General features: G+C 46.8%; 1 protein-coding gene across 1 annotated transcript in view; it reads right to left on the bottom strand.

Annotated features, from left to right (window-relative positions):
- TFAP2E (transcription factor AP-2 epsilon) overlaps nucleotides 1-26057 on the bottom strand; it is a 50109-nt gene that overhangs the window by 5709 nt on the left and 18343 nt on the right. Inside the window, exons 4-5 of the mRNA XM_063954453.1 lie at nucleotides 7260-7488; nucleotides 13-131 (exon numbers count right to left, since the gene is read on the bottom strand). Of these exons, the coding sequence (XP_063810523.1) occupies nucleotides 13-131; nucleotides 7260-7488 (348 nt within the window). The remainder of the gene's footprint in view (nucleotides 1-12; nucleotides 132-7259; nucleotides 7489-26057) is intronic.

Raw genomic sequence — 26057 nt, 5'->3', positions numbered from 1 at the left:
TGTATTTCTTACCCTCCACTAGAGATGTTAGTAGAGTCACATTGGCAGCTTTACGTCTCCCAGCAGGCAGGTTCAAACCAATTTTTTCCAACCTCTCTCGGAGACAACGACCACCGTTCTTTGATTTTGCCCTGGTGAGAACAAACATTGTAAAAAATGAAATATTGTAAAAGTCAGATTTCAAACAAATTTAAATAAATGTATCTTGTCTGGTTTGAATCACCTACATATAGGGGGTAATTCAGTCCTGATCGTAGCAGCAAATTTGTTAGCAGTTGGGCAAAACCATGGGGGTAATTCCAAGTTGATCGCAGCAGGATTTTTGATAGCAATTGGGCAAAACCATGTGCACTGCAGGGGAGGCAGATATAACATTTGCAGAGAGAGTTAGATTTGGGTGTGGTGTGTTCAAACTGAAATCTAAATTGCAGTGTAAAAATAAGATTTTACTTACCGATAAATCTATTTCTCGTAGTCCGTAGTGGATGCTGGGGACTCCGTCAGGACCATGGGGATTAGCGGCTCCGCAGGAGACAGGGCACAAAACTAAAGCTTTAGGATCAGGTGGTGTGTACTGGCTCCTCCCCCTATGACCCTCCTCCAAGCCTCAGTTAGGATACTGTGCCCGGACGAGCGTACACAATAAGGAAGGATATTGAATCCCGGGTAAGACTCATACCAGCCACACCAATCACACCGTATAACTTGTGATCTAAACCCAGTTAACAGTATGACAAACGTAGGAGCCTCTGAACAGACGGCTCACAACAATAACAACCCGATTTTTTTGTAACAATAACTATATACAAGTATTGCAGACAATCCGCACTTGGGATGGGCGCCCAGCATCCACTACGGACTACGAGAAATAGATTTATCGGTAAGTAAAATCTTATTTTCTCTGACGTCCTAAGTGGATGCTGGGGACTCCGTCAGGACCATGGGGATTATACCAAAGCTCCCAAACGGGCGGGAGAGTGCGGATGACTCTGCAGCACCGAGTGAGAGAACTCCAGGTCCTCCTCAGCCAGGGTGTGCCCCTGACCAAGTAGCAGCTCGGCAAAGTTGTAAAGCCGAGACCCCTCGGGCAGTCGCCCAAGATGAGCCCACCTTCCTTGTGGAATGGGCATTTATATATTTTGGCTGTGGCAGTCCTGCCACAGAATGTGCAAGCTGAATTGTACTACACATTCAACTAGCAATCGTCTGCTTAGAAGCAAGAGCACCCAGTTTTTTGGGTGCATACAGGATAACAGCAAGTCAGTTTTCCTGACTCCAGCCGTCCTGGAAATCTATATTTTCAGGGCCCTGACAACATCTAGCAACTTGGAGTCCTCCAAGTCTCTAGTAGCCGCAGGTACCACAATAAGCTGGTTCAGATGAAACGCTGACACCACCTTAGGGAGAAACTGGGGACGAGTCCGCAGCTCTGCCCTGTCCGAATGGACAATCAGATATGGGCTTTTGTGAGACAAAGCCGCCAATTCTGACACTCGCCTGGCCGAGGCCAGGGCCAACATCATGGTCACTTTCCATGTGAGATATTTCAAAACCACAGATTTGAGCGGTTTAAACCAACGTGATTTGAGGAATCCCAGGACTACGTTGAGATCCCACAGTGCCACTGGAGGCACAAAAGGGGGTTGTATATGCAGTACTCCCTTGTCAAATTTCTGGACTTCAGGAACTGAAGCCAATTCTTTCTGGAAGAAAATCGACAGGGCCGAAATTTGAACCTTAATGGACCCCAATTTGAGGCCCATAGACACTCCTGTTTGCAGGAAATGCAGGAATCGACCGAGTTGAAATTTCTTCGTGGGGCCTTCCTGGCCTCACACCACGCAACATATTTTCGCCACATGTGGTGATAATGTTGTGCGGTCACCTCCTTCCTGGCTTTGACCAGGGTAGGAATGACCTCTTCCGGAATGCCTTTTTCCCTTAGGATCCGGCGTTCAACCGCCATGCCGTCAAACGCAGCCGCGGTAAGTCTTGGAACAGACATGGTACTTGCTGAAGCAAGTCCCTTCTTATCGGCAGAGGCCCTGAGTCCTCTGTGAGCATCTCTTGAAGTTCCGGGTACCAAGTCTTTCTTGGCCCATCCGGAGCCACGAGTATAGTTCTTACTCCTCTACGTCTTATAATTCTCAGTACCTTTGGTATGAGAAGCAGAGGAGGGAACACATACACCGACTGGTACACCCATGGTGTTACCAGAACGTCCACAGCTATTGCCTGAGGGTCTCTTGACCTGGCGCAATACCTGTCCAGTTTTTTGTTCAGGCGGGACGCCATCATGTCCACCTTTGGTCTTTCCCAACGGTGCACAATCATGTGGAAAAAACTTCTCGATGAAGTCCCCACTCTCCCGGGTGGAGGTCGTGCTGAGGAAGTCTGCTTCCCAGTTGTCCACTCCCGGAATGAAAACTGCTGACAGTGCTATCACATGATTTTCCGCCCAGCGAAGAATCCTTGCAGTTTCTGCCATTGTCCTCCTGCTTCTTGTGCCGCCCTGTCTGTTTACGTGGGCGACTGCCGTGATGTTGTCCCACTGGATCAATACCGGCTGACCTTGAAGCAGAGGTCTTGCTAAGCTTACAGCATTGTAAATTGCTCTTAGCTCCAGTATATTTATGCGGAGAGAAGTCCCCAGACTTGATCACACTCCCTGGAAATTTTTTCCCTGTGTGACTGCTCCCCAGCCTTTCAAGCTGGAATCCGTGGTCACCAGGACCCAGTCCTGAATGCATAACTGTGGCCCTTTAGTAGATGAGCACTCTGCAGCCACCACAGAAGAGACACCCTTGTCCTTGGAGACAGGGTTATCCGCTGATGCATCTGAAGATGCGATCCGGACCATTTGTCCAGCAGATCCCACTGAAAAGTTCTTGCGTGAAATCTGCCGAATGGAATCGCTTCGTAAGAAGCCACCATTTTTCCCAGGACCCTTGTGCCATGATGCACTGACACTTTTCCTGGTTTTTGGAGGTTCCTGACTAGCTCGGATAACTCCCTGGCTTTCTCCTCCGGGAGAAACACCTTTTTCTGGACTGTGTCCAGAATCATCCCTAGGGACAGCAGACGTGTCGTCGGAGACAGCTGCGATTTTGGAATATTTAGAATCCACCAGTGCTGTCGTAGAACTACTTGAGATAGTGCTACTCAGACCTCCAACTGTTCTCTGGACCTTGCCCTTATCAGGAGATCGTCCAAGTAAGGGATAATTAAGACGCCTTTTCTTTGAAGAAGAATCATCATTTCGGCCATTACCTTGGTAAAGACCCGGGGTGCCGTGGACAATCCAAACGGCAGCGTCTGAAACTGATAGTGACAGTTTTGTACCACGAACCTGAGGTACCCTTTGTGAGAAGGGCAAATTTGGACATGGAGGTAAGCATCCTTGATGTCCAGGGACACCATATAGTCCCCTTCTTCCTGGTTCGCTATCACTGCTCTGAGTGACTCCATTTAGAATAGGTCTCACCGAGCCGTCTGGCTTCAGTACCACAATATAGTGTGGAATAATACCCCTTTACTTGTTGTAGGAGGGGTACTTTGATTATCACCTGCTGGGAATACAGCTTGTGAATTGTTTCCAATACTGCCTCCCTGTCGGAGGTAGACGTTGGTAAAGCAAACTTCAGGAACCTGCGAGGGGGAGACGTCTCGAATTTCCAATCTGTACCCCTGGGATACTACTTGTAGGATCCAGGGGTCCACTTGCGAGTGAGCCCACTGCGTGCTGAAACTCTTGAGACGACCCCCCACCGCACCTGTTTGTATGGCCCCAGCGTCATGCTGAGGACTTGGCAGAAGCGGTGGAAGGCTTCTGTTCCTGGGAATGGGCTGCCTGCTGCAGTCTTCTTCCCTTACCTCTATCCCTGGGCAGATATTATGGGGACGAAATGGACTGAGGCTGAAAAGACTGTCTTTTTCTGCTGAGATGTGACTTGGGGTAAAAAAGGTGGATTTTCTAGCTGTTGCCGTGGCCACCGGGTCCGATGGACCGACCCCAAATAACTCCTCCCCTTTATACGGCAATACTTCCATGTGCCGTTTGGAATCTGCATCACCTGACCACTGTCGTGTCCATAAACATCGTCTGGCAGATATGGACATCGCACTTACTCTTGATGCCAGAGTTTCGCATATATAGAAATGCATCTTTTAAATGCTCTATAGTCAATAAAATACTGTCCCTGTCAAGGGTATCAATATTTCCAGTCAGGGAATCCGACCAAGCCACCCCAGCGCTGCCCATCCAGGCTGAGGCGATCGCTGGTCGCAGTATAACACCAGTATGTGTGTATATACTTTTTAGGATATCTTCCAACCTCCTATCAGTTGGCTCCTTGAGGGCGTCCGTATCTGGAGACGGTAACGCCACTTGTTTTTATAAGCGTGTGAGCGCCTTATCCACCCTAAGGTGTGTTTCCCAACGCGCCATAACTTCTGGCGGGAAAGGGTATACCGCCAATAATTTTCTATCGGGGGAAACCCACGCATCATCACACACTTCATTTAATTTATCTGATTCAGGAAAAACCACATGTAGTTTTTTCACACTCCACATAATACCCTTTTTTGTGGTACTTGTAGTATCAGAAATATGTAACATCTCCTTCATTGCCATTAACAAGTAACGTGTGGCCCTAAAGGAAAATACGTTTGTTTTTTCACCGTCGACACTGGAGTCAGTGTCCGTGTCTGTGTCTGTGTCGACCGACTGAGGTAAAAGGACGTTTTAACGCCCCTGACGGTGTTTTAGACGCCTGGACAGGTACTAATTGGTTTGCCGGCCGTCTCATGTCGTCAACCGACCTTGCAGCGTGTTGACATTATCACGTAATTCCTTAAATAAGCCATCCATACCGGTGTCGACTCCCTAGAGAGTGACATCACCATTACCGGCAATTGCTCCGCCTCCTCACCAACATCGTCCTCATACATGTCGACACACAAGTACCGACACACAGCACACACACAGGGAATGCTCTGATAGAGGACAGGACCCCACTAGCCCTTTGGGGAGACAGAGGGAGAGTTTGCCAGCACACACCAAAAACGCTATATTATACAGGGACAACCTTTATATGAGTGTTTTTCCCTTATAGCATTTTAATATATATATACATATCGCCAAATAAGTGCCCCCCCTCTCTGTTTTAACCCTGTTTCTGTAGTGCAGTGCAGGGGAGAGCCTGGGAGCCTTCCCACCAGCATTTCTGTGAGGGAAAATGGCGCTGTGTGCTGAGGAGAATAGGCCCCGCCCCCTTTTCGGCGGGCTTCTTCTCCCGTTTTTCTGAGACCTGGCAGGGGTTAAATACATCCATATAGCCTCCAGGGGCTATATGTGATGTATTTTTAGCCAGAATAAGGTATTATACATTGCTGCCCAGGGCGCCCCCAGCAACGCCCTGCACCCTCCGTGACCGTTGGTGTGAAGTGTGTGACAACAATGGCGCACAGCTGCAGTGCTGTGCGCTACCTTCATGAAGACTGAAAAGCCTTCTGCCGCCGGTTTCTGGACCTTCAATCTTCAGCATCTGCAAGGGGGGTCGGCGGCGCGGCTCCGGGACGAACCCCAGGGTGAGACCTGTGTTCCGACTCCCTCTGGAGCTAATGGTGTCCAGTAGCCTAAGAAGCCAATCCATCCTGCACGCAGGTGAGTTGAACTTCTCTCCCCTAAGTCCCTCGATGCAGTGAGCCTGTTGCCAGCAGGACTCACTGAAAATAAGAAACCTAAAAACTTTTTCTAAGCAGCTCCTTAAGAGAGCCACCTAGATTGCACCCTGCTCGGACGGGCACAAAAACCTAACTGAGGCTTGGAGGAGGGTCATAGGGGGAGGAGCCAGTACACACCACCTGATCCTAAAGCTTTAGTTTTGTGCCCTGTCTCCTGCGGAGCCGCTAATCCCCATGGTCCTGACGGAGTCCCCAGCATCCACTTAGGACGTCAGAGAAAATAAAGCAGTCAGTATTTACCCTGCACAGAAACAATATAACCCACCCAAATCTAACTCTCTCTGCACATGTTATATCTGCCCCCCTGCAGTGCACATGGTTTTGCCAAACTGTTAACAAATTTGCTGCTGCAATCAGATCTGAATTACCCCCATAGTGTCTTACCAGGAACAATATTAATTAACCCAGTACTGCCTGTCTGTGTGCCCAGAAGCTGGACAGAGAGTGCAGCTGCGCAATCATTGTAGAACATCTTTGAAAAACAGTGATTTTATCACTATTATATATTCTTAGCTTTAATAGAAAAATGCAGCACATAATGATAGAGCTAATGCAGTATTTAAAATCACAGATAAACGTAAGTACACCATATTGTGCACAGACCTACATTGGTCCCTGAAGTCACCTGGAAAATCACTGCTGAGTCCAGGCCCCATGAGCCAGGGGATGAAAATGTCCAATGGTTTATACTGAGAAGGGGAGGAGCTGTGACCAGTGATGTGTGGGTGTGGCCAGACCCATGTGTTGCCTCCCATAATATATAAATATACAAATATTGCATTATTTGAGGCAGGATGCATCAATACCAAATATTTGGTCAATCCCCCCAAAATGCTGTTTTCAGAGGTGTGATTGCTTTCCCCATATGCACCATGCTTCGTAAGCTTGGCCCCTAATAACATCATCATCTATAGATGGCACTGCCTAAAAAAAGCTTATGGGTTTCTTTCCGCCCTTGTCTGCTAAGCAGTGGTTGTCTATTGTTTTGTCATCACCTTCCTCTTCCGTACTGGGCTATGCAAGATGGAGTTTTCAGAGAATCTTTGGAGTCCATGAAGTAGGATATTCTCTGACTGTGTTATGAATTGGTTAATATATTAAAAGATAGGCTATACTAGCTATACATTGCAGGACTTATAGGCCCTACACACTGATAGATTTGAGCAATATGCAAGGTGAACGATTTGAAAGATGAACAATTTTTTATGACGATTTTTTTGCATACACACTGAACGATGTCTATGGCCGATATGACATTACATACATCGATATCGTCCCAATTGGCTTGCATATTTATATGAGGATCGATCAACAATGAACGATTGCGGGGACGCGCATCGTTCATCGTTGTTGCATACACACTAAAAGATAAGACCGATTTATTGTTCATTTTTTACCAATATCTTTCATATCTTTCAAAGATATCGCCAAGTGTGTAGGGCCCTTGAGTACTATAGGTTTGTAATCCTGGGGCAGCCAAGACACAAGCTTACAGTTTAATGAGAATTACTGACCTTCGTAAGACCCCGCCAAGGAGAGATGCATTAAGACACTCAGGGGGTGACAGGCGCCTCTGGACTTCTCCCACTGTCACCTTGTACTTGGAAGTGGAGCTGAGCAGAGATAAGCGTCCGGGGACAGAACAGAAAACCTCATTTGGATTTGTTACTCCTCCTATGAGGCTTTCTTTATTCATAGATAGAGAAGACATCATGCTGCCATTGTTCTTGGATGGAATGGGAACTGTGGAGTGAAAGAGAAGATCATGAATTGGTAAATAAGCAATGACTGTGTTTTAAATGCATTTATTATTACTTATTATGTAAATGACCAATCACAGATATTTCGCTAGTGCCAGTGACCATCATTATCAAGATTCTGGAGACATCCGTAAATGGCTGAATTATGGACATCAGCATAGGTGTATGCGCTCATACACTGTCCTGGGTATGCAGCGATAGTGAATTCATGAAAGTTACGCCACATAACCTGGCATAGTGCTCACTCTGTTCAGCCCCAAATGAGTAATGTTCTGAGAGAATGCGCTCTATCCAGATGGTATTAGTGAGATTTGTGGCAGCGGAATGTGCGCAATGTGTTACCAGATCATCCACGTAAAAATGTAGACACATGAAGTGTACACTGCGTGCTGCTCACCTGCAGTTATCAGTATACTGACATTTACGGCGTGATGTAATGGAGTATGAGATCGGCTGGCATCCCACACCTCCAGCGACCTCGAACTCCATTACATCCTGCCGATAGCACATCTGGGAACATTTACATTTCACGTGTGATCTTTACAGATCGTTTAGAAGAAAAGCAGTGGTTCAACAGTGCATGAGGAAATTGCTCAGGGCCGGATTAAGGCTGGTGGGGATTTCCCTGTCCCGTGAGTGTGACTGTGCATGGAGGAGCTCCTCAGTGGCCGCAGTTACTGAACAGCTGAGCCGCTGGAGCTCCGATTCCAAATGGAGTCTGTGGCGGCCCCTAATGTGTGGGGCTCTGGGACGGCCGCCCCCATTGCCCCTCCCTTAATCCGGCTCTGTAATTGCTGCATATATAATTAGATAGATGGAGGTATGTATATGGGTGAATACAAACTAGGAGCAGCATATAAGAACATAATAAATATAATATGTTTGTGATATTAAGAAATGGGCTCTTTCTGTTGCATAATAAACATATCTTTTCATGATGCATGTAATACAGATATAATAATGAACATTTTCAATCCACTGCATTTACATTATCATTTGAAACCATTTATACACAATTTGTTAAATGCTATTATATATAATCCTTTATAAAAAGATTGGCACACATAAAGGTTTCCAGAAGTGCATTGCACATAATGTACACACACAACACTGTGTCAAAGTCAGAAAAATGTCCCAATGCACGTTGCCATATTTGCACCACACACTGGTCCGCGCTGCGCGTGCGTACGCTCTCCCGTGGAGGCGCATACCCGCAATAGCGTGCACTCGCAGGCGCAGTATGCGTATTTACGGTAGAGTTTATGTAGTCGTAGCGTGCGACTCATTCGTTACAAATGTTCACAATTAATGTAGTTTATAGATCATGGTCCCTTTGATAGATTCTGAAAGTTTGGTTAAAATACAATGTCCCAGAGCTGAGGAATCCCTCTTTATATCGTACGAAGGGTCTAACAGGAATCATACAGCAGTGTTTGGTACCCATCGGAAGAGTATTTAATTAGCAATATTCCGGAGTTGGTTTGGAGCGTATTAATCGCTCGTGCGAATAGTTATGGACATAAGAAGTTTATGTCCATTTCTATTATTTACACATACTCAGGTATGCGGCGGGAAACCCAGTTTCCCACCCACCTGAGCTGTTGGAAATCGTCACAGCCCACCTGTATGAATCACCCTATGACCTTTTGTTATGATGCAGGGCCGAATTCCTTCGGCCAATGGACAATGGGATTGTAGGACCAGGAGATTGCATTGTGTGTGGGGCATAAATAGGCAGGCCGACCACATCCAGCTCTCACTCTCTCATCAACGGTTATCTGCTGATAGCCGGGAGCTGGATATCGAGGCGCAGGCGATCATACCCTTTGTGCGTAAGTTTCTCTCCGTTATCATTGTCTTTCTGTGAGCCAATTTCTCTCTCTCTCTCTCTCTCTCTCTCTCTCTCTCTCTCTCTCTCTGTTCTGTTCTCTCATATCTCCCCTAGACTAGGCTAGTATTGTATTGTATTAGATAGTATTGTATTGTATTGCATTTAGGTCAGTGTAGTATTGTCTTTTTGTATTTATTGTTTAGTTCTGTGGTTAGGAAGTCTTTGTTATATTGTAGTGTATCATTTGTACTGTTATCCCCTTTTTACAAGTATATTAGATATAATACAGTTAATAGGCTTTGGAACCTAAACCAGTATCTGTGTGTTTTCTATAGTGTTAAGTGTTCACTTGAGCGTCGGTGACGCTCAAGCAGCTTTGTAGTTAGTCAGGTTACACAAGGTTGCACTTACACCCTGTACTCACATTAAGGTATTCTTTGTATTTCTTTGGTTTAAGGTTTAAACATTAAGGTATAGCGTTGTGAGCGTCTGCGCCGCTGGTGATCTCCTCGTGGTCTCGAGCGTCCGCTACGCCATAGCGAATCATTACTCTAGTCATAGCCAATAACGTGTCCTGTGATCACTGGGCCGTGAGCGAACGTGACGCTTGAGCGTCTCGCCTACGGCTGAGCGATCGTTACGCAACTAGCGTACCATTACGGTACTTCTTAAGCAAACAGCGTACAGTGTTCTTAGCTTCATAAAGGGTTGTTATACGACAAAGGAATTTAGCATTGTCAATTGGGGACTCGTCCTATCCTTCTCATATCTGCACTAGGTAGATCAGCAGACATTATCCCTCCAGCAAAGGGTGGGAGGTTGTCTCACAGTGCTGACGGGATAAGCGTCTGCTTCGCTTAGATAAAGAGTGCTGAAGGAATCCGGGAACCGGAAGTAAGAACAAAACGCTTGTGTCTTTTAAAACTGTTTTATTTCTCTTCTGTCTTGCGTATACACGCACGCATACATTTATCTGCATTTCTTTTTCAAATTTCGTATATCACTATTCCTGTTTGCCAAGTTTTATAGTTGATAGAAAGTGCAAAAAGAGATTTGCTGTTATTTCATAGTAGAGGTAATAGTTAAAGTATAGACCAACACACGGCTTGTCTGGGAGATAAGACAGTCAGTGTGGTGTGCGGTAGATGATCAGGGATCACCTACATTGATAAAGGTAGAAATTGTGTTACGGTGGATCTTTGTTTTGCGTACACGTGTCCCTAACAAAAGACTTGCGTACGCAATCCAAACGGCAGACGCACGCAGCGTACATTACGCAACGTAGCGTCTGGTTACGCAACGTAGCTCAAGTCACGAAAAAGTTGAATTAGCGCAAAGCGATAATTAGCGCAAGGCGATAAGTAACGCACAGCGGTAGATAACGCGAAGCGGTAAATAACGCAAATCTATTTTTTGAAAAAAAATCTGAAATTTAGTTTAACAGATCCTGCTCCTAATTGGTAACACTTTTGGCCTAAAGACAATTTCTGCGCAGAAATAGATATAGAAACAAAAGTGTACATGTGTTGAGTGAGTGTGTTTTGTATACAAAAGTTTATATAACTTTAAGGTGGAACCAAAAGGAAAGCCGGGTACTCGTCAAGGGACACACGTGTAAGTGACATATACGGTGGCTAGGGAGGCATCCCTGGTTAAATAATATTTGAGCATTAGAGTATAGCGGACCATAAGTTAACAAGACCAGGAGGTCATAAGGTAACAAGACCAGGAGGTCATAAGGTAACAGACCAGGAGGTCATAAGGTAACAGGTAAAATAGACAAAGAGGTCCGCTATAAAAGTCCAGTGGCACAACGCCTGGGGTGTTGGTGCAGAACCCATATAGGCCATACAAGCTCTTGCTGAAGGAATCGCGGCCGGAAACATCGATTCCATTGATCTTTCAGTACATGACAAGTAGTGCTTGTGTACTGAACGATTGGACCACACGTAATTGTGTGCAGTAGTTAGTAATCTGACCTAATACCATTAGAGTAAAGTGGTCACAAACGCTATCTGTACATTCTGACGTGATTTGTGTAATTTTTTATTTTTGGAAGGGAAGTTCGCTGGTCACTCAGGAACTATCTAACAACCCCAACTTTACTGGAAAGAGTAAGTGTCCTGCGGGTAACCCTCATATGTTCCAGTAAACTGAAGGTTCCATAGGGGCCCTGTATCGAGTACGCCAGCACCATATCGGTGTGATCAGGTCGTATTGGTCGAGGTGGGCGAGTGAGTGGGGTACTCGGTAAACCGCCACCGCCGGCCTACTGTGGAGTAATTTGGTTGTCTGTAAAGGCTTGCTGAAAACCTTGATACAGAGATCCAAGGAGGACTAAGCAACACCTGCAGACTATGGGGGCCAGTTGCTCAGGTAGGGGGCGATCAACCCTGGTTCAGGTTGATTCTGTGAACCGACCAGTTGGGTCGGCACGATATGTAATGTGTGAAAAATATGGAATTCACACCGAATCTTTATGTGATGAATGGGAGAGAATGACTGTACAAGACAGGGACAAATTCCCAAGAATAGGTAGCTTCAGTCCAGAAGTGTTACAAAATTTAAGGAGGAGGATATGTCTCGTAAAATCAGCAAAGAGACGAATTCAGCATCATGATTATTTACAGTTATGGCACCAGGAAGGTGAGATACAGAGAGGTTTGGCTCTGGCGGCAGGATCTGGGGCAGTCAGGAAGTTGATTGCCACAGCTCCTCCTCCACCATACATTGCAGGAGAGAAGTTGATTGCGGAGAGAAACGCACTGGGTTGTAAAACACAAACTCTTAGTAACACTGTAAATGTTAATGATGTTAACCAAATAACTCATGCAAGTATTAACCCGTGCAAGATGTACCCTGTTTTGAACCTTCCTCAGGAGTGTGATCAAGAAGACGATTCAGCAACAATTTCAGCTCTCTCTCTTGCAGCCACCATAGCAGAAACCACAGTAGGCACAGCGACACCCACGAGATTAGTGAAAGCCCCTAGCGGAGGGATAGGTGAGGTCGTGTCAACGGGTAAGTACGGCACCATGCACTACACTGAAACAATTGTACCACAACAAGCTGTAGAATCTACACAGGAAGAGGCTGTTAGAATTGCTCCTGTAAGGGTAATAGCAGTTCCCAATGGAAAAACAGATGTGTCTGGAGCCACTCCCATAAGGAACATTGCCATGTACACTCCATTTTCCCGAATGGAATTAAGAACAATAGTGTCCGAATTTCCTGACCCCAGGAAGGATTTAGTTGCTAGCCAAAAATACATCAGGGATCTAGGTAACACTGTAGAACCCAACAACAAGGATTGGCAGATACTGCTAAGAGCTTGTTTACCTTCCAATGTTGACGCAACTCAATTTTTAGCTGACTGTGCATTGGATAAAGATGTACCGCTTACAGACGTGTACAACAAGGATAATGTAAAAAGGATAAATTTACAGCTAAAGGAGTATTTCCCAGCCGTTGTTAAATGGAATAAAATATTTTCCATTAAGCAAAAGGAGTCCGAAACGGCAACAGAATATTTTCACCGGGCACTATTAGAAATGGCAAAGTACACTGGTATAGAAGACATTAAGACCAACCCAAACCATCGAGAAGTAGCAGTATCTGTACTGATGGATGGTTTAAAGGAAACATTAAAGACTAGGGTTCAGACCACGCAACCATGCTGGCGAGGTCTGTCAGTGTCCGGCTTGAGAGAGGCTGCTATTGATCACGACAGAAACATCACTAGGCACAGGGAATTGCAAAGTGATAAGTTGATGTCCGTAAGTATACAGGCGCTGACCACAAGGCAGCCTGCGTATGTACCACCGAATCCTGTGGGTAAGGCAAGTGTAATAACATGTTTTTCTTGTAACAGACCGGGACACTTTGCACGAGAATGTAGAACAAAGAATGTACAAAGATCTTTTCAACCCCCTAGACAACAACACAACACACGACATTGGGAGCAGGGTCCACAGAGGCGGAGTTTTGAGCCACATACAGGGGAAACAAAAAGATATCCCCCGAACAGAGATTGGCATGCCTCTGGTAGTTCCCAGCTAACTCCCTCACAAGTAGTTGCTGCCAGCGGGATTCAGGGAGGTCAGCATACCCAATAGGGGTGTGGCCATACCTGTAATCTGCACCCAGTTAAGTTGATTGCTAGTCTTGGAAGCGAACCAGAAATTGCAATCAATGTAGCTGGTAAAACTTTAAACTTTCTTGTAGACACAGGGGCGGCCAAGTCAGTGATAAATTCGACAGTGGGCATGAGAACCACTGGTAGGACAATTCCAGCCATGGGAGTAACAGGAGTAGTCCAGCACTACCCTGTTAGCAAACCAGCCGAGATTACAATAGGGCCTTTGCATACCAAGCATTCCTTTTTGCTGGCTGCATCGGCACCAACTAATCTCCTGGGGAGAGACTTACTATGTAAAATGGGTTGCGTCATTTATTGTACTCCTGAAGGTGTATTCTTGGACATTCCTGAGAATCACGCTCAGGAAGTACGAGACATGCTAGACTCCCCATCAAAATTAACGTCACATTCCATTATGACAAATAGGAATCCATCCCAAGTAGAAGAGATGACATCTCAGATACCAGAGTCACTTTGGACAAAAGATGGACAGGACACTGGATTAATGGCAAACGTAGCTCCAGTAGTTGTACAAGTAAAAGATGGTAGGATAGCTCCAAAAATCCCACAGTATCCTCTGAAGCCAGAGGTGGAGTTAGGAGTTTTCCCAGTAATAGAGCGCTTGCTACAACAGGGCATTCTAGTTAGAACGTCCAGCACAGCAAATAGTCCCATCTTCCCTGTTAAAAAGAGTGGGGGGAGGGGTTACAGGCTAGTGCAGGATCTAAGGGGGATTAACAAAATAGTTGAGAGTCAGTTCCCCGTAGTGCCTAATCCAGCTGTCATCCTAATGCAAATTCCTCCCACTGCCAAATTTTTCACTGTTATTGACCTCTGCTCCGCTTTCTTTTCGGTACCTCTGCACCCTGACAGCCAATATTTGTTTGCATTCACATACAGAGGAGTCCAATACACGTGGACTCGGTTACCCCAAGGTTTCATAGATAGTCCAAGTATATTTTCTCAGGCTTTGCATGATTGTTTACAGTCTTTCCAACCAGACAGTGGATCAGTATTGATACAGTATGTGGACGATTTATTACTGTGTTCAGATTCACTGGAAGCATCTCTGAAGGATACGAAACAGCTCCTGTTTCATCTTTCAGACACAGGTCACAAGGTTTCCAAAGACAAGTTGCAATTATGCCAAGCTAAGGTAAAATATTTGGGACACTGTCTAACACAAGGACTGAGACACCTGACCGCTGATAGAATCCAAGCCATTAGAGACATGATATAAAAAGGCTTCTAACAGCGATACAGGAACCCGACAGAGTGGCTGTTATCAAATGTAAAGCACATACATATAGCCAAGACCCAGTATCCCTTGGTAACAGCCGAGCAGACGAAGCCGCAAAGCTTGCAGCTGCTACCCCCATACAGACAGATACCACACAACTGATGGTATTTAATACCATCAACACACAGAAGTTGTGTGAGATGCAGAATTTGTGTTCCACACAGGAAAGAGCAGTCTGGAAGGCAAAGGGATATGGCCAGGAGTCCTCAGGGCTCTGGACGGATGGACATGGTAAACCGGTGGCCCCCAGGGCATACCTTCCATGTCTGGCTGAAGCAGCTCACGGGCTGACTCATCTAGGCAAGGAGGGGATGTGCAAATTGGTAAGAGCATACTGGTGCGCCCCAGGATTCTCCTCTCATGCGAGTAAAAGAGCAATGTCATGCCTTACCTGTCTGAGAAAGAATATTGGAAAAGCAATACCTACAGAACCATCCCATATCCCACCTGCCGGCGGCCCTTTCCAGGTAATACAAATTGACTTCATTCAATTACCCCCATGTCGAAATTTGAAATATGTACTTGTTTGTATAGATGTTTTCTCGAATTGGGTCGAAGCTTTTCCAGCAGCTACAAATACCGCTATGTTTACAGCTAAGAAAATTGTGCAGGAATTTGTATGTAGATATGGTATCCCTAGAATCATTGAAAGTGATAGGGGTACCCATTTTACAGGTGATGTCTTTCAAGGAATGTGTAAGTTGATGGGAATTGATAGTAAGCTGCACACTCCGTACCGTCCACAGGCGAGTGCGAAGGTCGAAAGAGTGAACAGCACTATTAAAAATAAATTGAGTAAAGTAATGGCAGAGACAGGATTGACGTGGCCAGAAGCTTTACCCATTGTTTTGTATAGCATCAGAACCACTCCCAGGTCCCCTCTTAATCTGTCTCCTTTTGAAATCTTGTTTGGTCGACAACCGCATGTCATGATTAACCCTCAGGATGATTTGAAATGTAACAATGAAGTAACTGTAAAGTACTTGATTAACATGAGTAAGCAGTTGAGGAATCAAAATGATAATCTGAAGTTGATGATTCCTGATTTACCAGATAGTAATTGTCATGACATTGAACCTGGGGATTATGTAATGATACGAAATTTTCTACGCTCAGGTTGTCTTATTGATAGATGGGAAGGACCATACCAGGTCTTATTGACTAGCACCACAGCATTGAAGGTTGCTGAGAGAGAGACTTGGGTCCATTCATCCCACTGCAAAAAGGTTGCTGATCCAGAGAAGTCCCGTGATAAGGAACAGACGGTAGAGGTTGTATCACTGGAGTGTCTGTTCCAGGAGGACTGAGGCGGCACCTGAGCCTTGAAGACCGAAAGCAGTTGTCGACTCCCTTCTCCCTTTTATTGTTTTTCTCCACTTCCCAGCCCCTCTCCCTTAAAATTTCTTTTTCCCCCTTCTCATTCTTCTCTATTTCCTCCTCAAAGATGGACTTGCCCCAAGAGACTGTGATCCGGATTTTGATGTTAACCATGATGTTGACCAGAGCAGTCTGTTCCGGCGAGAGTACCATAGAGGTCGAAAGAGGTTCTGGAATGGGTTCCGATTATGATGATGGAGGCGTAGTTTTCCAAGATCAACCAAACCAACAAGCAAAGGCGAGTATCAGAAAACGATCCGATAGAAGAAATTGTGATGGATTGTTAGCTGAAGAAAATTGTATCTGTAGGCTCTGTGATAATCTGGTTGAAGATGGATGCATAAAGAAATGCCAATCTAGTTTTAATATCCATATAGACCGGCATCCATTGAGTGACTATCACTCTTTAGTGGGTAACGTGTTAAACCAAACAGATTGTTGGGTATGCTCTCAAGTACCTCAGGGTCACAGCAAATCAGGGCTAGTACCATTTCCTTTAACGTTAGGGGAGGTACTTGAGCTAAGTGGTGGGAGACCGGTGGACCGGAGGTTTAACATCTCCAGCCCTCCTAGTTTGAAGCTCCACCAATACCATGTGGATAGGTCCCTCATATGTTTTAACATCTCCAATCCCAGAAAACCGGGAAATTGGGAAGTGTCATGGAGCAACCTTACCATGACCTTTTCACACAGAGCAGATAGAATGCCTACAGATACAGAGCTCGTACGCCACATAGCCAGTAGAGGAAAATCTTTCCGGTATCGATATACCTTAGGAAATAGGATTACTAGAGTTGGAGAGGTATCACCAGGATACTGTGCACATATCGTACAAACTGATACGTGCATTAAGCAGTTGGAAGAATTAGGGTCAGGAGATTTCACCTGGAAGGTTTGTAACATGGTCATGTCCTTCTCCGTCCCTTATGTTCTCCCCGATGACGCATATTTCATATGCGGGAGAAAGGCGTACAAGTGGCTTGCCCCAAACTCTGAAGGATTGTGTTATATTGGAAAAGTATTGCCTGAAGTGATGACTGTAACACATGACAAAATGAAGGACATACACCGTGGTGCCCAAGCTCCTTATACTCACACTCATTACGAGCACCGAGTTAAAAGACAACTGTCAGAAAGGTTAGAGCATCCGGCCTCTGATCTTATCCATGAATCCACCGGTATTCAGGTTCTGGTAGCGTTAGATTTCACTCGTACCGCTCGGGGAGTGATGAATTATAGATACATTTCCGCACTCGCCAATTTGTTAGATAATATCACTGAAATGTATGATGACACGTTTAGATACACTGGAAGAGAACTTCAAGCTTACAAAACAGAACTAGTTCAGCATAGGATGGTTCTTAATTATCTTACAGCAGTAACAGGCGGATATTGTGTTACATTGGCAACACAGTACGGCATAAAGTGTTGCACGTATATCACGAATAGCACCGAGGATCCGGTAGAGGTCATAGACCAAAAGATGGACGATATTCTCCAATTGAAGTGGGAATTTCGTCGAAAACACAATCTCACCCTTGCTGCTGTAGGTAATGAGCTGACTGGTTGGGTGTCATGGTTGAACCCGCGAAATTGGTTCTCCGGGTTAGGAGACTGGGCTCAAGGAGTCATAATGGATGTTGGAAAGTTTCTACTATGTATCTTGGGTGTCGTTATATCGATTGGATTGATATTTAGATGCGGGCAGGCTTTAATGAGGTGCAAACAAAGTACAAGAGTGATGAGCTTGAGGAGCGAGGAAACCGTAATTAACCTGGATTTGATTTATGACCCAATGATAGAAACCAGAATGTGATGAAAATGCGATTATACGGTCCGTTTCTTTCACCTGTTTTTCTGCTTTTCTCCAAGATACAAAGACCCCCTTGGACGAGGAAGTTGACGAGACACTATACAGACAACAGACAAGCACCAAAGAAGAAGATTTGACAACTTTAAATATGGACACTTGATGAACTTTGCCATGGATCCCCAGTTTCCCTAGTACTTTTAAACTCACGCTAGCCCAACATTTTTTGTAAATCTGATGGCTCAGACAAAGCTATTTGCTCATGCCCAAGGAGCAATACAGCGCAAAGAAGACGACTCTCAACAGATACCGAACACAACTTCGACGACAGATGTACATTTCCCTGACATAGAATATCATTGCATTTTCCATAAGTGTTCTTTATCTTCATCTCTACAACCCTCAGGTAATGACACACATAGACGATAGGGAATACAGGCACAGATATCAGCAACCACATACCTCCCCCATTCATGTATCATCAACTAAAATGTGCTCCCCATTTTGTTCAAAATCCGAAAAGAGCTCGGTAAAGTTTGACAGCCCATCCACAGACCTGTACCACAGGATAAGAAGGAATTCAAATGTATACTTCGCAATACCTCGAAGCTTGATTTACAACACGTACGGCACGATGATACATGACCCCCCAAACATGGATTCATACACACATGCTTCTGCTATCTCACTAGGTCATACCCTCTTCACACCTTCTCCTCTCTCCTCCCCTACCCAACCATGGAAATCAATTAACCCCTGACTTACATTTTTCTCCTTAAATGTTTTGTGGCAGTTATTATTGACTGCCAAAGGGTGGACTGTCAAAGTCAGAAAAATGTCCCAATGCACGTTGCCATATTTGCACCACACACTGGTCCGCGCTGCGCGTGCGTACGCTCTCCCGTGGAGGCGCATACCCGCAATAGCGTGCACTCGCAGGCGCAGTATGCGTATTTACGGTAGAGTTTATGTAGTCGTAGCGTGCGACTCATTCGTTACAAATGTTCACAATTAATGTAGTTTATAGATCATGGTCCCTTTGATAGATTCTGAAAGTTTGGTTAAAATACAATGTCCCAGAGCTGAGGAATCCCTCTTTATATCGTACGAAGGGTCTAACAGGAATCATACAGCAGTGTTTGGTACCCATCGGAAGAGTATTTAATTAGCAATATTCCGGAGTTGGTTTGGAGCGTATTAATCGCTCGTGCGAATAGTTATGGACATAAGAAGTTTATGTCCATTTCTATTATTTACACATACTCAGGTATGCGGCGGGAAACCCAGTTTCCCACCCACCTGAGCTGTTGGAAATCGTCACAGCCCACCTGTATGAATCACCCTATGACCTTTTGTTATGATGCAGGGCCGAATTCCTTCGACCAATGGACAATGGGATTGTAGGACCAGGAGATTGCATTGTGTGTGGGGCATAAATAGGCAGGCCGACCACATCCAGCTCTCACTCTCTCATCAACGGTTATCTGCTGATAGCCGGGAGCTGGATATCGAGGCGCAGGCGATCATACCCTTTGTGCGTAAGTTTCTCTCCGTTATCATTGTCTTTCTGTGAGCCAATTTCTCTCTCTCTCTCTCTCTCTCTCTCTCTCTCTCTCTCTCTCTGTTCTGTTCTCTCATATCTCCCCTAGACTAGGCTAGTATTGTATTGTATTAGATAGTATTGTATTGTATTGCATTTAGGTCAGTGTAGTATTGTCTTTTTGTATTTATTGTTTAGTTCTGTGGTTAGGAAGTCTTTGTTATATTGTAGTGTATCATTTGTACTGTTATCCCCTTTTTACAAGTATATTAGATATAATACAGTTAATAGGCTTTGGAACCTAAACCAGTATCTGTGTGTTTTCTATAGTGTTAAGTGTTCACTTGAGCGTCGGTGACGCTCAAGCAGCTTTGTAGTTAGTCAGGTTACACAAGGTTGCACTTACACCCTGTACTCACATTAAGGTATTCTTTGTATTTCTTTGGTTTAAGGTTTAAACATTAAGGTATAGCGTTGTGAGCGTCTGCGCCGCTGGTGATCTCCTCGTGGTCTCGAGCGTCCGCTACGCCATAGCGAATCATTACTCTAGTCATAGCCAATAACGTGTCCTGTGATCACTGGGCCGTGAGCGAACGTGACGCTTGAGCGTCTCGCCTACGGCTGAGCGATCGTTACGCAACTAGCGTACCATTACGGTACTTCTTAAGCAAACAGCGTACAGTGTTCTTAGCTTCATAAAGGGTTGTTATACGACAAAGGAATTTAGCATTGTCAACTGCTAATGACAATAACTGCCTTTGTCACCTGCTTAGTAAAGCGGGATTGCATATTACCATACTTGCCTACTCTCCCGGAATGGCCGGGAGGCTCCCGAAAATCGGGTGACCCTCCCGGTTCCCCGGAAGAGCAGGCAAGTCTCCCGATTCGTGGGGTCCCCCCTGCCCGTCCGCCCACTTAGTGTGTAAAGTGGGCGGTCCGGGCAGTTGATGATGCGATTCTTGCTGAATCGCGTCATCGTAGCCACGCCCCCTGCCGTGTAATGCCGGTGATCGTGGCATTACAGAGCGGGGGCGTGGCTTAAAAGAGGTATCGTCATGACCCCACCATTGCTCCGCTCTTTCTCCGCCCCATCCCGCCTCCGGTCCACCCCCTCCACGACGTCACAGCCTCCCCTGCCCGCCCTCTGAGCTGACCTGGCTGCTCTCTCCCGCAGAGAGCAGCCAAAATGTAGGTAAGTATGCATATTACTAGCGACTCACTCAGGCCTGGCACCTAAGGGAATGGGACAGTAGCAGAGACTAATCCAAGCCCTTTGATCTGCTGCATTTGTGCAAAATATTTTTTAGTGGAAAACAAAGTGAATATTTACTACAAGGGCACATTATTATTATTATTATTATTATTATTATCCTTTATTTATATGGCATCACAAGGGTTCCGCAGTGCCCAATTACAGAGTACATATGCATATAATCAAAACAGGAAAACTGTGACTTACAGTTGAAGACAATATAGGACAAGTACAGGGTAACTAAGCATAACTAAACCAGTAAATGACAGAGATAAGTTCCAAGGTGGCCAAAAAACTGCGGGATTTGGGCAGTTGAGGATTATTAAAGTAAGAAAAGGATAAGCACATGAGGGAAGAGGGCCCTACTTGTGACTGCCTCCATATACATTAGAATGGAAGCTGTGTCAGGCTGCGGCATGTAGGGCCCACCGGGGGAATACAGTGGTAGAGGACCATGTTTAGGGCTGTGACCAGTCTCTAGAGGGGGTGTGCCCAGCCGCCACATTGGTTTGCATAACCATTTTGCATGGGTTTGTCCCCTAGATAAATATATACAGTAAATACTGTAGTGCATGCATGATAATGTACTAGATTAGTAATAGCACAGTCTAGAACTGATCCATAGAGGTGAGGGTGGGCCCCCAGGCAGTAGGGCCCACCGGTGGTTTCCCCTGTACCCCTGTGGGCCAGTCCAACCCTGTATAGAGGATTAAGTGAAATGTTCTGCTATATTAGAAATACTGTATACAGGGTCGGACTAGTCCACATGGCCCCAGGGAAATTTCAGAGTGGGCCCCCCTGCCTGAGGATCCCAACCCCTCCCCTAGGGATCAGGATTTAATCAGTTATCTCAAATTATACATTGCTACTCTATTAGAGGGTCAGTTAAATATTCTATAACTGCTGACCAAGCCTCAGTTGGAGCTGCTCTCAACTAGTGGTAATGGGCCACACCCCTTAAGCTTGGGCCCCTAACATTGCATTCCCCTTGTGTGGCCCTTCCTGCCCCAGTCCAACACTGACTGTATATTATGTACTAGGTGCTTCATCGCGCCCTACGGGCGCTCTTCACACCGTCGCAAGGGGCTACGCCCCCTTAACCCTTGCATGCCTTTCTGGGGTTTAATATTTGTATTATATGGAGTATTACCTGCATTCCTTTGTTAGTTGTTAAATATTGCACAATGAAAGGGCGTGCGATGGTGAAGGAGGCGCAGCCCCTTGCAACGGCGTGAACAGCACCTGCAGGGCACAATGTACAGAATGTAGCGGGTGTGGGGGGGACTGCGGATGGTGTCTGTAGATGCTGCGGGTGGAGGGAGGCAGAAGTGGGGGTGGGGCCCGGATGGGGAAGGTTCGGGAGGTGCTGCACGTGGGGGAGGGGCAGAGGAGTGGGGGATGCAGATGGGGGAGGGGTCCGGAGGCACTGAAGGTGGGGGAGGGGCAGGGGTGCCACGGGTGGGAGAGGGGCAGGTGTGGGGATGTTGTGGATGGATGAAGGGTTCCGGAGGTGCTGTTGGATGGGAAGGGACGGGAGTGCCGGGGGTTGGGTAGGGGACCGCAGGCACCATGGGTAGGGTAGGGGCAGGTACGGGTGTTGCGGCGGATGGGAAAGGAAGTCCAGAGGTGCTGCAAGTGGTGGAGGGGCAGGTGCGGGGGTGCCATTGGTGGGGGAGGGGTGGGGGAGGGGGGGACCGCTGATGGAGGAGGGTGTCTGCAGATGCTGCGGGTGGAGGGGAGCAGGTGTGGGGGGAGACATATAAGGGGGGTGAATGGTGGAAGGGGCCTGGAGGTGCTGTGGGTGGTGAAGGGGTGGAGGAGTGGGAGCCACGGGTGGTGTAAGGGGTCTGGAGGCACAGCATGTGGGGGAGGGGTGGAGTGCCGCATGTGGTGGAGGGGAAGGTGCGGAGGTGTGGTGCATTGGGGAGAGGTCTGGAGGCGCTGCGGATACTGTACATGCCATAAAAGGTAGTTGGAGGGTATGCAGTAACAGAGCCAGGACAGGGGTGACAGGGTCAGTACAGGGTTGACGGGGCCAGGACAGGGGTGACGGGGCCAGGACAGGGGTGACGGGGCCAGGACAGGGGTGACGGGGCCAGGACAGAAATGATAGGGACAGGATAAGGGTGACAGGGCCAGGATAAGGGTGAAAGGGCCAGGATAAGGGTGGCAGGGCAAGGATAAGGGTGACAGGGACATGACAGAACACAGGGCACGGGAGAGATTGGTATTAGGGACAAAACAGTGGTGACAAACAGATGTGTCTTACCGGAGTCACTGCTGCTGGCTGCTGCTGTTCCACTCCAACATGTTAGGATCTGCTGCTGCTGGAGACTTGGCATGGCTGACTCTCTCAGGCTGGAGTCCTGCTTCCTCTGCCCGTCCGCATCCCTCCCCCCCTCCTCAGTCACACACCGCAGACCTCGCGCAGCTGCCGGGCACTGTGGTAAGGTGAGACTGGAAATGACTGGTTAGCCCCCAGGAGATGCTGCGGCTGAAGGGAGGAGGGGGTCATAGCATGCACGTGGCGCGGACCTCACGGCTTCCGGGCACTGTGGTAAGGGGAGACTGGGAGTGACTGGTTAGCTCCCAGGAGACGCTGCGGCTGGAGGGAGGAGTGGGTCAGAGCCTGCAAGCAGCTCGGATTTCTGCAGCGCTACCCGCCAGCTAAAGTGTGTGAATGAGCTGGGCGCACTCCACTGCGGGTGGCAGCGCTGCAGCTAGCGGTGGGGTTGCCGGGGCTGGAGATAACAGAGGCAGTATGGAACCTGCACAGCGGCAGGTGCCCCACTAAACTGCAGCTAAGAAGCGTGGAGTGTGCCAGAAAGTGACGCTCCTCCGCATCAGAGAGACCCTGCTGAGTATGCCGATGTGGGGGGTCAAGCACACAGTGAGCCGGTGCCCGTCTGTCTGTATGACATACCCCTCACACACCCCCATACCTCCCAAATGTCCCGATTTTCGCGGGACAGTCCCATTTTTTGGGGTCTGTCCCGCTGTCCCACCCGCGGGTCGCAGTGTCCGGCGGTGGTGGGGGGGGGGGGCAGTTGGAAAGCTCCTGTACTCGCTGTTCTGCTTAGCAGGGCAGCGGTGAATAGTGGAGACAGAGGGAGAGGGGGCATCAGGGGGTACGGATTAATGGGGGGGTTCCAGCAGCAGAGCCGGATTAAGGTGGGGGGGGGCAGGGGATACGTACCGTTGGCCCCACAGTTTTAGGGGACCCCCCGGCTGGAGTAGCTCTGTCCCAGCTCAGAAGCTACCCCCCCCCCCCCCCCGTCCTGCCAGTAACAGCGGCAGCATTGTGCTACAGTCAGCGCACGCTGCTGCATGTCGGCAGGTCTGTGGTGTTGCAGGGAGGCAGCAGTCTCCCTGCTTTCTTCTGCCTGTGCGGGTGTGTAGGGGGGAGCGACCACCTCCTCTGGATGTAGCCCTAGCTGAGGGGCCAAAATCCCATCAAAAAAATAAAAATAAAAATCGATTAGGCCACGCCCCCAACCCACAGCAGGCACAGCAATGAGATAGGGCTCCCCTGTCACAAGTGCCCTGGGCCCCCCGGACTCATAATCAGCCCCTGGGAGCATGCCAGCAGCTCACAGAGCGCTGGGCATGCGCCCTCACTGACGAAAACGGGGACCCTCCCGTGAAGCCACGCCCCCTTTTCGCCGAGTGTGTGTGTGTCCCTCCTTCTGCCTGGATAAAGCTCCTGCAGAAAGCTGGGAGGTCTGCACCCCTGCCTGTGCCATGCCCAATGCCCATGCTATCTGCTTCTGCTCCTAGTCTCCTGTAGATTTGGCCAGATCTCCGTGACTCATTTGACTAACTCCGCCCAGTGTTGTAACTCCGCCCAGCGTTAGCAAATTTATCACAAGGTCACAGAATAGGGCTATTATATAGGAGATATTATGTCCTGATGTGTGTTAGGAGAAGACAATACTCTCTGTATGTCAGGGGATGATGACAGTATGTTTTATGTTTTCTTCAAAAGGGGTTTGTACTGGTATCTGTCTGGATGCCTCTATATTAGCATATGATGAAAATGAGGTTGCTTGTGGTCTGTAACTATATTAGGAGATGGGGAAGTTACTGGTCTGTTTGGTATTGTACCTAAGTTATAAACAAAGCTTATATGTTCTATAGTACTATGAATCTTACATATTTATCATTTACATGTCATGCAAAAAGCTCCTAAAAGCTAGAGATACTGACTTTGTAGATCCCATAACCCGAATGCTGTAGGGCAGCAATGCTAGACACTGTGCCATCCATCTGTTAGCGTAAGTACTAAAACAGATACCTACGAAATGATACTACTGAAATTAGTGAAAGCACCTACGCTTTGCATTGTACAATCATGTATAATACATTCTATTAGCAATAAAAGAAATGGAACTGTCATGCAGCAATAGTTGGCATTCTCAGCCAGGCACTCTGAGGTAATATCAGTTTTCACATGGAGATTTTGAATGGTTACCAGAAAGGTGTGTAATTAAAGTAGAATTCCACAGAGGCCAAATACAGGTCCCCAGTGAATGACATTGTGACAGATCACTGAAGCACAGCTTATGTTTACCAGCAACAATAGCTTCAATCCCAACTCCCCTTCCTTCCAGAACTCCTCTTTTCTGCCAAAGACCCTGACTCCTCACACCATTTCCAGCTCCCATGGAAACTATACCTGACTGAGCGCACACACCCTGCTTTTCATGTAAGCTAAACATTTCCTCTCAGCAAGCTACACCACACCTTAACCAATACTGCTCTCTTAGGGGCCCTGCCAGAACACATTTATGGCCATACAAATATACCAAATACATGTATTCTAGTATTTTGTCTAACATGCACCCAGACATTCATTGGAACATTGAACCCTGAACATCTGACTGGTAATACTTAGAGTCAGTTCTTGTACACTTTCAATAGTGGAACACCAGCAATGAAGATTATCAGCTTATTCCCATGACATAACCCTGGAAGAAGTGATTTATGGGTACTATAGAGTAAGTACTTTAACAAAACAATTTTGTAGTCTATCCTGGTATACTAAAAAGAAATGTTATGATATAAAGAATAACTGAATTGTCCGACCAGACCCGCTTTAGTATGAGTAGCTGTTATGCCTTTAGCACCCCCAATCAGGAACATATTCCAGAAATGTATACTGTTTAAGTTATGGTCAGTTATCTAGTCCCAGTATCACATGGTACTGTATACTGTCAGTACCATCAGTATATATAATATAGATATTATATAGACCATCACTAACTGATCCTATCCCTAAAATGTACAGGAGATCACTAATTTGTT

Source organism: Pseudophryne corroboree, chromosome 2 (assembly GCF_028390025.1).
Source record: "Pseudophryne corroboree isolate aPseCor3 chromosome 2, aPseCor3.hap2, whole genome shotgun sequence".
NCBI lineage: Eukaryota > Metazoa > Chordata > Amphibia > Anura > Myobatrachidae > Pseudophryne > Pseudophryne corroboree.
This window is presented reverse-complemented; position numbering and strand designations above follow the sequence as displayed.